A 14,000-nucleotide genomic window follows, 5' to 3' on the forward strand; every position below is an offset into this window, starting at 1 on the left:
AGAGGGGAATGTGACAGGAGGAGAAGGGAGAGGGGAATGTGACAGGAGGGGGAGGGAGAGGGGAATGTGACAGGAGGAGGGGGGAGAGGAATGTGACAGGAGGAGGGGGGAGAGGAATGTGACAGGAGGAGGGGGAGAGGGGAATGTGACAGGAGGAGAAGGGAGAGGGGAATGTGACAGGAGGAGGGGGGAGAGGAATGTGACAGGAGGAGGGGGGAGAGGGGAATGTGACAGGAGGAGAAGGGAGAGGGGAATGTGACAGGAGGGGGAGGGAGAGGGGAATGTGACAGGAGGAGGGGGGAGAGGAATGTGACAGGAGGAGGGGGGAGAGGAATGTGACAGGAGGAGGGGGAGAGGGGAATGTGACAGGAGGAGGGGGGAGAGGGGAATGTGACAGGAGGGGGGAGGGAGAGGGGAATGTGACAGAAGGGGGAGAGGAATGTGACAGGGGGGGGGGGAGAGGAATGTGACAGGAGGCGGGGGGAGAGGGGAATGTGACAGGAGGGGGGAGGGGAATGTGACAGGAGGGGGGGAGAGGGGAATGTGACAGGAGGAAGGGGAGAGAGGGGAATGTGACAAGAGGAGAAGGGAGAGGGGAATGTGACAGGAGGGGGGAGGGAGAGGGGAATGTGACAGGAGGGGGGAGAGGAATGTGACAGGAGGGGGGGGAGAGGGGAATGTGACAGGAGGGGGGGGGAGAGGGGAATGTGACAGGAGGGGGGAGAGGAATGTGACAGGAGGGGGGGAGAGGGGAATGTGACAGGAGGGGGGGAGAGGAATGTGACAGGAGGGGGGGAGAGGAATGTGACAGGAGGGGGGGGAGAGGAATGTGACAGGAGGGGGGGAGAGGAATGTGACAGGAGGGGGGAGAGGGGAATATGACAGGAGAGGGGGGGAGAGGAATGTGACAGGAGAAGGGGGGAGAGGGGAATGTGACAGGAGAGGGGGGGGAGGAATGTGACAGGAGGAGGGGGGAATGTGACAGGAGGGGGGGGAGAGGAATGTGACAGGAGGGGGAGAGGAATGTGACAGGAGGGGGGAGAGGAATGTGACAGGAGGGGGGGGAGGAATGTGACAGGAGGAGGGGGGAATGTGACAGGAGGGGGGGGAGAGGAATGTGACAGGAGGGGGGGGAGGAATGTGACAGGAGGAGGGGGGAATGTGACAGGAGGGGGGGGAGAGGAATGTGACAGGAGGAGGGGGAATGTGACAGGAGGGGGGGGGAGAGGAATGTGACAGGGGGGGGGGAGAGGAATGTGACAGGAGGAGGGGGGAATGTGACAGGAGGGGGGGAGAGGAATGTGACAGGAGGGGGGGAGAGGGGAATATGACAGGAGGAGGGGGGAATGTGACAGGAGGGGGGGGGGAGGAATGTGACAGGAGGGGGGGGAGAGGAATGTGACAGGAAGAGGGGGGAATGTGACAGGAGGGGGGGAGAGGAATGTGACAGGAGGGGGGGGAGAGGAATGTGACAGCGGAAAACTTAGTAAATGAGGGCCATTGTCACGATTCGGCTGGCTGGAGGTGGATCCTCTGTGCCAGAGAGGGATTGGCGTGGACCGTGTTGGTGGACCGGTTCTAAGTTGCTACTGGTATTCACCAGAGCCCGCCGCAAAGCGGGATGGTCTTGCAGCGGCGGTAGCAACCAGGTCGTATCCACCAGCAACGGCTCAACCTCTCTGACTGCTGAAGATAGGCGCGGTACAAGGGAGTAGACAAGAGCAAGGTCGGACGTAGCAGAAGGTCAGGGTAGGCAGCAAGGATCGTAGTCAGGGGCAACGGCAGGAGGTCTGGAACACAGGCTAGGAACACACAAGGAAACGCTTTCACTGGCACAATGGCAACAAGATCCGGCGAGGGAGTGCAGGGGAAGTGAGGTATAAGTAGGGAGTGCACAGGTGAGAATACTGATTAGGCCTGCTGCGCCAATCAGTGGCGCAGCGGCCCTTTAAATGGCAGAGACCCGGCGCGCGCGCCCTAAGGAGCGGGGCCGCGCGCGCCGGGACAACACAGACGGGGAACGGGTCAGGTACGGGAGCCGAGATGCGCATCGCGAGCGGGCGCGTCCCGCATCGCGAATCGCATCCCGGCTGGGAGTAATATCGCAGCGCACCCGGTCAGCAGGTCTGACCGGGGCGCTGCGAATGAGAGAACGCTGCGAGCGCTCCGGGGAGGAGCGGGGACCCGGAGCGCTCGGCGTAACAGTACCCCGCCCCCCTTGGGTCTCCCCCTCTTTTTGGAGCCTGAGAACCTGAGGATAAGACTTTTGTCCAGGATGTTGTCCTCAGGTTCCCAGGATCTCTCCTCAGGGCCGCAATTCTCCCAGTCGACCAAGAAGAATCTTTTACCTCTGACCGTTTTGGATGCTAGAATCTCCTTCACAGAAAAGACGTCAGAAGATCCGGAAACTGGAGTGGGAGAAACAACTTTGGGAGAGAAGCGGTTAAGGATGAGTGGTTTAAGGAGAGAGACATGGAAGGCATTGGGAATACGGAGAGAAGGAGGAAGAAGGAGTTTGTAAGAGACAGGGTTGATCTGGCACTTGATTTTGAAAGGACCAAGATAGCGTGGTCCCAGTTTGTAACTGGGGACACGAAAGCGGACATATTTAGCGGAGAGCCATACCTTGTCTCCGGGAGCAAAAATGGGGGGAGTTCTTCTTTTTTTATCAGCAAATCTTTTCATCCGGGATGAAGCCTGTAAAAGAGAATTTTGGGTCTCTTTCCATATGGTGGAAAGATCACGAGTCACTTCATCCACAGCGGGCAAACCAGAGGGCAAGGGAGTAGGGAGGGGAGGAAGAGGGTGACGGCCGTACACCACGAAAAATGGGGACTTAGCAGAAGATTCGGAGACTCTGAAGTTGTATGAGAATTCGGCCCATGGTAGAAGATCTGCCCAGTCATCCTGGCGGGAGGAAGCAAAATGCCGTAAATAGTCACCCAGGACCTGATTAACTCTTTCTACTTGCCCATTGGATTGGGGATGATAAGAAGAAGAGAAGTTTAATTTGATCTTGAGCTGTTTACAGAGGGCCCTCCAGAATTTAGACACGAATTGGACGCCTCTATCTGAGACGATATGCGTGGGCAAACCGTGAAGGCGAAAAATGTGTATAAAAAATTGCTTTGCCAACTGAGGCGCTGAAGGAAGACCAGGAAGAGGAATAAAATGTGCCATCTTGGAAAATCGATCAACGACCACCCAAACAACTGTGTTGCCACGGGATGAGGGCAAGTCCGTAATAAAGTCCATACCAATCTGTGACCAAGGCTGTTCAGGAACAGGCAGAGGATGAAGGAGACCAGCAGGCTTCTGGCGAGGAGTCTTATCCCGGGCACAGACAGTACAGGCCCGCACGAAATCAATTACATCAGTCTCCAGAGTCGGCCACCAATAAAATCGAGAGATGAGTTGCAAGGATTTTTTGATGCCCACATGGCCTGCGAGGTGGGAGGAGTGTCCCCATTTGAGAATCCCGAGACGCTGGCGTGGAGAAACGAAGGTCTTCCCTGGAGGAGTTTGCCTGATGGAAGCTGGAGAAGTGGAGATCAGACAGTCCGGAGGAATGATGTGTTGCGGAGAGACCTCTACTTCAGAGGCATCAGAAGAACGAGAGAGGGCATCGGCCCTAATGTTCTTGTCAGCAGGGCGAAAATGGATTTCAAAGTTAAAACGGGCAAAGAACAACGACCACCTAGCCTGGCGAGGGTTCAGTCGTTGGGCAGACTGGAGATAGGAGAGATTCTTGTGATCAGTGTATATGATAACTGGAAATTTTGATCCCTCCAGCAGGTGCCTCCATTCCTCAAGCGCCAATTTAATGGCCAGTAGTTCTCGATCCCCGATGGAATAGTTTCTCTCCGCCGGGGAGAAGGTCCTAGAAAAAAAAACACAAGTCACAGCATGCCCGGAAGAATTTTTTTGTAGAAGGACAGCTCCAGCTCCCACTGAGGAGGCATCTACCTCCAATAGGAAGGGTTTAGATGGGTCAGGTCTGGAGAGCACGGGAGCGGAAGAAAAGGCAGACTTGAGATGTTTAAATGCGTCTTCCGCTTGGGGGGACCAGGACTTGGGATTGGCATTTTTCTTGGTTAAAGCCACGATAGGAGCCACAATAGTGGAAAAGTGTGGAATAAACTGTCTGTAATAATTGGCGAACCCCAAAAAACGTTGGATAGCACGGAGTCCGGAGGGGCGTGGCCAATCTAAGACGGCAGAGAGTTTATCTGGGTCCATTTGTAGTCCCTGGCCAGAGACCAAGTATCCTAGGAAAGGAAGAGATTGACATTCAAAGAGACATTTCTCCATTTTGGCATAAAGTTGATTGTCACGAAGTCTCTGAAGAACCATGCGGACATGCTGGCGGTGTTCTTCTAAGTTGGCAGAAAAAATCAGAATATCGTCCAGATAAACCACAACACAGGAATATAGGAGATCACGAAAAATTTCATTAACAAAGTCTTGGAAGACGGCAGGGGCGTTGCATAGGCCAAAGGGCATGACCAGATACTCAAAGTGTCCATCTCTGGTGTTAAATGCGGTCTTCCATTCGTCCCCCTCCCTGATGCGGATGAGATTATAAGCACCTCTTAAGTCCAGTTTGGTAAAGATGTGGGCACCTTGTAAGCGATCAAAGAGTTCCGAGATAAGAGGTAAGGGGTAGCGGTTTTTTACCGTGATTTTATTAAGTCCGCGGTAATCAATACAAGGACGTAGGGAGCCATCTTTTTTGGACACAAAAAAAAATCCAGCTCCGGCAGGAGAGGAGGACTTGCGGATAAACCCCTTTTTTAAATTCTCCTGGATGTACTCCGACATGGCAAGAGTCTCTGGAGCAGACAGAGGATAGATTCTGCCCCGGGGTGGGGTAGTACCCGGGAGGAGGTCAATAGGACAGTCATAAGGCCTGTGAGGAGGCAAAGTCTCAGCTTGCTTTTTGCAAAAAACGTCAGAATAGTCCATATAAGCCTTAGGAAGACCGGATACAGGGGGAACCACAGGGTCACGGCAAGGAGTACTGGGCACCAATTTAAGACAGTCCTTGTGACAAGAAGTACCCCAGTTCTTGATTTCTCCTGTGGATCAATCAAGGGTTGGGGAAGCCACGGTAATCCAAGAAGAATTTCAGAAGTGCAGTTGGAGAGGACCAAAAATTCAATTTTTTCGTGATGAGGTCCGATGCACATTAGGATAGGTTCCGTGCGGTAACGCACGGTACAGTCCAATCTTTCATTGTTAACAGAATTGATGTAGAGGGGTCTGGCGAGACTGGTCACCGGGATGTTGAACCTGTTGATGAGAGAGGCCAAAATAAAATTTCCTGCAGATCCGGAATCCAAGAAGGCCGTAGCAGAGAAGGAGAAGGTAGAGGAAGATATCCGCACAGGCACAGTAAGGCGTGGAGAAGCAGAGTAGACATCAAGAACTGTCTCACCTTTGTGCGGAGTCAGCATACGTCTTTCCAGGCGGGGAGGACGGATAGGACAATCTTTCAAGAAGTGTTCGGTACTGGCACAGTACAGGCATAGGTTCTCCATGCGGCGTCGTGTCCTCTTTTGAGGTGTCAAGTGAGACCAGTCAACTTGCATAGCCTCCACGGCGGGAGGCACAGGAACGGATTGCAGAGGACCAGAGGAGAGAGGAGCCGGGGAGAGAAACCGCCTCGTGCGAACAAAGTCCATATCCTGGCGGAGCTCCTGACGCCTTTCGGAAAAACGCATGTCAATGCGGGTGGCAAGATGAATAAGTTCATGCAGGTTAGCAGGAATTTCTCGTGCGGCTAGCACATCTTTAATGTTGCTGGATAGGCCTTTTTTAAAGGTCGCGCAGAGGGCCTCATTATTCCAGGATAATTCGGAGGCAAGAGTACGGAATTGGATGGCGTACTCGCCAACAGAAGAATTACCCTGGACCAGGTTCAGCAGGGCAGTCTCAGCAGAAGAGGCTCGGGCAGGTTCCTCAAAGACATTTCGGATCTCCGTGAAGAAGGAGTGTACAGAGGCAGTGACGGGGTCATTGCGGTCCCAGAGCGGTGTGGCCCATGACAGAGCTTTCCCAGACAGAAGGCTGACTACGAAAGCCACCTTAGACCTTTCAGTAGGAAACTGGTCCGACATCATCTCCAAGTGCAGGGAACATTGCGAAAGAAAGCCACGGCAAAACTTAGAGTCCCCATCAAATTTATCCGGCAAGGATAATCGTAAGCCGGAAGCGGCCACTCGCTGCGGAGGAGGTGCAGGAGCTGGCGGAGGAGATTGTTGCTGGAGCTGTGGTAATAGCTGCTGTAGCATCACGGTCAGTTGAGACAGCTGGTGACCTTGTTGCGCTATCTGTTGCGACTGCTGGGCGACCACCGTGGTGAGGTCGGCGACAACTGGCAGTGGGACTTCAGCGGGATCCATGGCCGGATCTACTGTCACGATTCGGCTGGCTGGAGGTGGATCCTCTGTGCCAGAGAGGGATTGGCGTGGACCGTGCTGGTGGACCGGTTCTAAGTTGCTACTGGTATTCACCAGAGCCCGCCGCAAAGCGGGATGGTCTTGCAGCGGCGGTAGCAACCAGGTCGTATCCACCAGCAACGGCTCAACCTCTCTGACTGCTGAAGATAGGCGCGGTACAAGGGAGTAGACAAGAGCAAGGTCGGACGTAGCAGAAGGTCAGGGCAGGCAGCAAGGATCATAGTCAGGGGCAACGGCAGGAGGTCTGGAACACAGGCTAGGAACACACAAGGGAACGCTTTCACTGGCACAATGGCAACAAGATCCGGCAAGGGAGTGCAGGGGAAGTGAGGTATAAGTAGGGAGTGCACAGGTGAGAATACTGATTAGGCCTGCTGCGCCAATCAGTGGCGCAGCGGCCCTTTAAATGGCAGAGACCCGGCGCGTGCGCGCCCTAAGGAGCGGGGCCGCGCGCGCCGGGACAACACAGACGGGGAACGGGCCAGGTACGGGAGCCGAGATGCGCATCGCGAGCGGGCGTGTCCCGCATCGCGAATCGCATCCCGGCTGGGAGTAATATCGCAGCGCACCCGGTCAGCAGGTCTGACCGGGGCGCTGCGAATGAGAGAACGCTGCGAGCGCTCCGGGAAGGAGCGGGGACCCGGAGCGCTCGGCGTAACAGCCATTGTCTTCTCCACATCATTGTACTACAACACTGCCACCCAATGGTTGTTTTGAGGTACTGTTTTTCATTCATTTTCAATCAGTTTCACAAATAAAAGTGTTTAATACTTTTTAACATAAAATATTAATAATCTTTAATGATTTTAACAATACTATTGTGCTGATTCTTATACATTGCATTTATTGCACAATTATCTTAGTGACACGTCTTTTTCCGGTGTTCCGGAAGTGGTCATCAATCTTCTTAGACTATAAATGTAACTGTATTGCATGGAATTTTATGCCTGATGAAGATCCCGGTTCGGGATCGAAACGCGTAGCAAATAAAGAAGTTTTATCTCCACTTTTGGTTACCAGCGCCTTTTGTAGAGGAACTTATTCCCACATCTCCTGCTATCCTATAATATAGAGCAAGATCATATATCTCTGCTAATCAGTCTTAATGTCTTACCAAGATCATGTATAGAAAATAGTCCAGAATGGGGCGGAAGTATATTACATTTCTTCCATGTTTATTTCCTTAGATGGATTTGCCCATTCTTGGAGTCATGTGATTTGTAGTTGGTTAGAAGGGGGCGGAGTGTATTTAGCATTCCATATTGATGTCTATGATTAGATATTACCCATCTTCATATCATGAGGTTCCTCTGAATAGAGTGATATGTAACCTTTTTCTTATATGATATTCCTAACCTAGTAGATTTTGTTTTATTGTAACAAGTTACTTACTACTCACATGTATTGTTCTATTATATGTAGTCAATTAACAAACTTGTAATGTTTACTAATATCTAATTGATATTCATTTGCATATATCATTGTGTTTGTTACTCATTTATGTCTATAACCTAATAACCAATAAATCTGCATACTTTATACCTGTGTATTATTGTATATTGCAAAACTACTTCCTTAAGCGTTACCGTCATCCCGTCATAAAAAGAACTTGTTGATATCTGAGGAAATAGTCGGACTCAGATGTGAATTGTAGAGATGAGCGAACTTACATTAAATTTGATTCGTCACAAACTTCTCGGCTCGGCAGTTGATGACTTTTCCTGCATAAATTAGTTCAGCTTTCCGGTGCTCCCATGGGCTGGAAAAGGTGGATACAGTCCTAGGAGACTCTTTCCTAGGACTGTATCCACCTTTTCCAGCCCCCAGAGCACCTGAAGGATGAACTAATTTATGCAGGAAAAGTCATCAACTGCCGAGCCGAGAAGTTTGTGACGAATCGAATTTACTGTAAGTTCGCTCATCTCTAGTGAATTGTATTGATTAGCTTTGTCTACAATTCACCAGGTCATAATTTTGATATTTTTAATAATTTTCAATTGTTTTAATTTTTCATAATTAATATTTTATGACCATAATTCATAATTGAGTTATTACCGCACGACAATACATACAGATGTGTTATTTGGATTCTATTTGCATTTTGTAAAACAGACATTTCTGTAGGTGTACAACAAGATGTGCTTTCCGAGTAAAACATTTCCCACATTCAGAACATGGAAACAGCTTCTCCCCTGTGTGAGTTCTTTGATGTTCAACAAGAGTTGATTTCTTAGTAAAACATTTCCCACATTCTAAACATGAATATGGTTTTTCCCCTGTGTGAGTTCTCTGGTGTTCAATAATATTTGATTTAGAAGTAAAACATTTCCCACATTCTGAACATGAAAATGGGTTCTCCCCTGTGTGAACTCTCTTATGTTTAACAAGCCGGGATTTAGAAGTAAATTTTTTTACACATTCTAAACAAGAAAATGGCTTCCCTCCTGTGTGAGTTGTTTGATGTTCAACAAGATTTGATTTCTTAGTAAAACATTTCCCACATTCTGAACATGGAAATGGCTTCTCCCCTGTGTGAGTTCTCTGATGTTCAACAAGCCGTGATTTAGAAGTAAAACATTTCCCACATTCTGAACATGAACACAGTTTCTCCCCTGTGTGAGTTCTCTTATGCTGAACAAGCCATGTTTTAGAAGTAAAATGTTTTCCACATTCTGAACATGAAAATGGCTTCTCTCCTGTGTGGGTTGTTTGATGTCCAACAAGATGCGATTTCTGAGTGAAACATTTTCCACATTGTGAACATGCAAATGGCTTCTCCCCTGTGTGTGTTCTCTGATGCACAACAAGATCTGATTTAGAAGAAAAACATTTCTCACATTCTGAGCATGAAAATGGCTTCTCTCCTTTGTGAGTTCTCTGATGTGTAACAAGACTTGATTTCTGAGTAAAACATTTCCCACATTCTGAGCATGAATATGGTTTCTTTCCTGTGTGATTTCTTTCATGTCCAACACCCCTTCTGTGACCTTTATTTAGCTGAACATCCTGTGATGAGTGAGAAGACAGGACCTGTATATAAGGATGAGATGACAGATCTTGGCTGTGAAGGGCTGAGGGTGTATCTGGGATAATGGAATGTTCTTCATATGTATCTTGTGTGATATCATCATCTGCTTTATAATCTGAAGATATAAGATTCTCCTCTGATCTCCTGGTACAAGAATCTGCAGAGAATAACACAGATTTTATTAATAACTGCGCCCATATTTATAGTCTTTTTAGTAGAACATTATAAGTGCAGCATGTGACATCATGGAACCTTCTCCCCGTCCTCTGGATAATAAATAGTTAATGTAGACATAATATAGGTTCTTCAGGTCACATACACCCCACTCCTGGACCCCATCACACTCCCATCCAGCAGCAATGAACAATCCATAGGGCACAAATCAGACGACAGCCGAGGCGGTTCAGAGCCCCCAGCAATACAGAAGTGCTGGGAAATATCCCAAATTATTCCTCTAGTCGTCTACATGGAAATCCTGCTGACTATATAAGATGGAGACAACAGAGACAATAAAAACAACAGCGCAAGGACTTTAACCCCTTAATGACAATGGATGTTAATGTACGACCTGGTGCGGCAGTACTTCGCGCACCAGGATGTACATTTGTGTCCTGTACATGACAGTGAGTATTGGAGTAGTGCTCGCAACATGCACGGCAGGTGCTATCAGCAACAAGGGAACCGCCGGTAATGGCGGACATCAGCAATAGCGCTGATGTCCACCGTTAACCCCTCAGATGCCGTGATCAATACAGATCACGGCATTTGTGGCGGCGCGGCACTTGTAATAGCTGATCTGATTGTCGGCGGCACGGAGGTCCCCTCACCTGCCTCCACCGCTCTCCCGGGGTCTTCTGCCCTGATTTGCCTTCCAGCAGACCAGAGCAGAAGATCGCTGATAATACGGATCAGTACTAAGCCTATGTATGGAACGGAACAGCATTGACAATCTAATGATTGCTATAGATAGTCCCCTATGGGGACATAAGGAGTTAAAAATAAAAGTAAAAAAAAAAGTGTAAAAAGTAAAAACAATAAATTTAAAATCCACCCTAAAAAAATGTAAATCATTATTTTCCCCTATTTTACTCAAAAAAGTATTAAAAAAAATAATTATTAAACATATTTGGTATTGCTGCCTGCATAAATGTCCGATCTATAAATGTTAATGATCCCGGTGAACAGCGTAAACATAAAAAAAGTACAAAAAATTGGAACAAAAAAAAAACTACAGGTCATGGTGCAAAAAACTGAGCCCTCATACCGCCCCATATACGGAAAAATTAAAAAGTTATAGATTGTCCAAATAGGGAGACTGATTTTGTAAAAAAGAAAAAGTTTGAGATGTTTTAAAAGCCGGATAATAATAGAAAAGTGTATAATCATGGGTATAATTTTCATCATATTGACCAACAGAATAAAGAACTGTAAAGGGTACAGTGTGAAAACCAAACCCTCCAAAATCAGCAAAATTGTGGTTTTCATAAAAATTTCCTCACAAAAAAAAAATTGGGGTTTGCCGTACACTTTATGGTAAAATTATTGATGTTATTACAAAGTACAATTGGTCGCACAAAAAAACAAGCCTCTTATGGGTCTGTGGATGTAAATTTTAAAGAGTTATGGATTTTAGAAGGCGAGGAGGAAAAAGCGAAAAATAAAAATAAAATTGGCCTGGTCCTTAAGGGGTTAAAGACAAAACGCATGCTCAGTATCAATAAGGGCCACACTTTGAGACCACCGATCTAAAACAAAATCCTGTCCGGCTGCAGCATCATCTTTGTCCCAGCTGAAGCACAGACCTGGCAGGACTAGTACTCCTCTGTGCTCACTCCTGTCCTATCAGACTGCAGCATGAAAGCAGAGAGGAGGGGGTTACAGAATAGCCTGCAGTGATTGGATAAAGAAACCTGGCACAGCAGACCCAGGGAGGAAGTGAATGAATGGTGAGTGAGGGCGGGCTCAGTGCTTGCCTCGGACACTCCCCTTCCTGAACAGTGGATGTCAGAATAAGTGAGCAGCAGAACAGAGGGATTTGTAAGCCAAATACAGAAGACAAATAAAAAAGACCTGTATAGCATCTGGATGACCTAGTGAGTAACATATATGAACATTATTTTTTTCTGTGATTACTGCAGCTGTGACTGAGTAGAATCTGTGACTCTTCTCTGTATTTAGTGGTTACTACTCACCTGGGTGGTTACCTGTAGGAATGTCCTCCTTATACTGCTCATCACCGCTCACATCTGTCTCTTCTTCTTTCTTTTTGTCTGTAGCATTAATATAGATAAGATCTTTCCCTGTAGAAATGTTCTCCTTATACTGCTCATGACCGATCACATCTGTCTCTTCTTCTTTCTTTTTGTCTGTAGCATTAATATAGATAAGATCTTTCCCTGTAGAAATGTCCTCCTTATACTGCTCATCACTGCTTACATATGTCTTTTCTTCTTCTTTTATGTCTGTAGCATTAATATAGATGAGATCTTTCCCTGTGGGGCTGTCCTCCTTATACTGCTCATTACCGCTCACATCTGTCTCTTCTTCTTTCTTTATGTCTATAGCATCAATATAGATCAGATCTTTCCCTGTAGGAATGTCCTCCTTATACTGCTCATCACCGCTCACATCTCTCTCTTCTTCTTTATTTATGTCTGTAGTATTAATATAGATCAGATCTTTTTCTGTAGGAATGTCCTCCTTATACTGCTCATCACAGCTTAAATTTGTCTCTTGTTCTTCCTTTATGTCTGTAGTATTAATATAGATCAGATCTTTTTCTGTAGGAATATCTTCCTTATACTGCTTATTACTGCTCACATCTGTCTCTTTTTCCTTTATGTCTGTAGCATTAATATAGATCAGATCTTTTCCTGTAGGAATGTTTTCCTTATACTGCTTATTACAGCTCACATTTATCTCTGGAGCATTAATATAGATCAGATCTTTCCCTATAGGAATGTCTTCCTTATACTGCTCATAACCGCTCACATCTGTCTCTTCTTCTTCCTTTATGTCTGTAGCATTAATATAGATCAGATCCTTCTCTGTAGGAAAGTTCTCCTTATACTGCTCATCACCGCTCACATCTGTCTCTGTAGCATTAATATTGTTCGGATCTTCACCCTGATTCATAAGATGTGGAAGAAATATAGTAAAAGTCATCAGACATTAGGAGAATTCACGTGGGATGTTATAGATGAGCAGGAGATGAGGAGTCATGGAGGGTGAGGAGACTGACCACAAGAGCTTCACAGCCCTTCTACAGATCATAGGGAATATCTCCATTTACCTGATCATCCTGTGGAAGAAGAGGACGGGGACACCTCTCTGGTGCTGTTCTCTTACTGGATCTGACTGTAGGGAACACATACAGAGACTGAATTCATTCTTTACATACAAATAATGAGAGGACGTGTGTATATAGTCATGTCTATTACCTGGTGATGTGAGGAGCTGCTGATCCTCCATCATGACCTGATCCTTGTACTGATCCTTGTGTCCTTCTACATACTCCCACTCCTCCATGGAGAAATAGACCGCCACGTCCTGACACCTTATAGGAACCTGTATTGTGAATAAACATTTAATTCTATACAATTCCAGGATGTTATATGGAGACATTTGAGGGGATATTCCTGCACATGATTTATCTTCTTGCTCTCGGATGATGAGGTGAATACTTGTCGGGGTAGATCCTCTATATTATGGTCACATGTCCCGAACTGACCGCAAGTCTGATGATCCAGCTGTCAGTTCAGGTCATTATACCCAAAGCGCTCGTCCCATGGAGTGTAAGGAGTTAAGTGATATTTCATAGTATCACTGCTCCCCTCCCCCGGGACTATATAGATGGCTGCTTACTGTCTGGCCCCTAAGGATAGAATTGGCAGTGCTGTGCGCCACTTAACCCTAGCTAGACTGGTTGCTCTTATCCCAGCGAGTAGAAGGGACAATAAGCAGCTATCTGTATAGTGTGTGGCCCCAAAAGAGTTAAGGCAATTCATCACCACCATTTAACTCCTTCATGGCTGACTGGGCAGGAGGTATATAATGTATAGCCATGGGCCCAGCTCCGCAGCATGAGACACATCAAATCTGACATATCTTCTGCTCTTGTGCAGGAAACCCCTTTCAGAGCAGGGACTCCTGTCATTAAAGTGATAAGATTTGGAGGGGAGGGAGGCTGCTGCCAGTCTATGAAGCACAGTCAGGAGTTCAGCACGATTCATAGTCCCTAGGTCCTACCTGCTATCAGCATCTGGGACTCATTGCTAATGCCGGACATCACCAATGCCAAAAATCTATTTCCGGTGGAGCTGATAAGGACACCCACAGTGAAATAGCGGGGTCCTGGTCAGCTGAGAGAACGGGTGGAGGTCCCTAACCTCGCTCCACGCTGTCTGAACGACGCTCCAATCCTGCAGGCAGCCTCAGCATCACAGCATTGATCAGTGTATGTAATCTATAGATTCCATGTAATAGTCTACTACAGGGACTAAAAAACTGTG

At 47.4% G+C, this 14,000-nt stretch overlaps 3 protein-coding genes across 4 annotated transcripts in view; 1 reads left to right on the top strand and 2 right to left on the bottom strand.

Moving 5' to 3' along the window:
• The window catches only part of LOC130297943 (oocyte zinc finger protein XlCOF22-like), a 204,187-nt gene that overhangs the window by 173,639 nt on the left and 16,548 nt on the right, over window positions 1–14,000 (top strand). The gene's annotated exons all lie outside the window — the stretch shown is intronic.
• Window positions 1–14,000, bottom strand: part of LOC130297942 (zinc finger protein 892-like) — a 90,898-nt gene that overhangs the window by 34,659 nt on the left and 42,239 nt on the right. The window contains exons 1-4 of one of the 2 annotated variants that reach the window (XM_056550798.1): window positions 13,738–13,880; window positions 12,930–13,056; window positions 12,782–12,846; window positions 11,682–12,615 (exon numbers count right to left, since the gene is read on the bottom strand). In XM_056550798.1, coding sequence (XP_056406773.1) covers window positions 11,682–12,615; window positions 12,782–12,846; window positions 12,930–13,017 — 1,087 coding nt within the window. In that variant the 5' untranslated portion in view covers window positions 13,018–13,056; window positions 13,738–13,880. Of the gene's footprint in view, window positions 1–11,681; window positions 12,616–12,781; window positions 12,847–12,929; window positions 13,057–13,737; window positions 13,881–14,000 lie in introns of those variants that run through there. The other variant, XM_056550796.1, reaches the window with a different exon arrangement.
• Window positions 8,385–10,254, bottom strand: LOC130297951 (gastrula zinc finger protein XlCGF17.1-like). The gene is made up of 2 exons (XM_056550813.1): window positions 10,250–10,254; window positions 8,385–9,486 (listed from the first exon to the last, which is right to left on the bottom strand). Exons 1-2 carry the CDS (start codon window positions 10,252–10,254, stop codon window positions 8,541–8,543), a joined length of 951 nt encoding a protein of 316 aa, XP_056406788.1. The 3' UTR covers window positions 8,385–8,540.

The sequence above is a fragment of the Hyla sarda genome, assembly GCF_029499605.1.
Source record: "Hyla sarda isolate aHylSar1 chromosome 1 unlocalized genomic scaffold, aHylSar1.hap1 SUPER_1_unloc_11, whole genome shotgun sequence".
NCBI lineage: Eukaryota > Metazoa > Chordata > Amphibia > Anura > Hylidae > Hyla > Hyla sarda.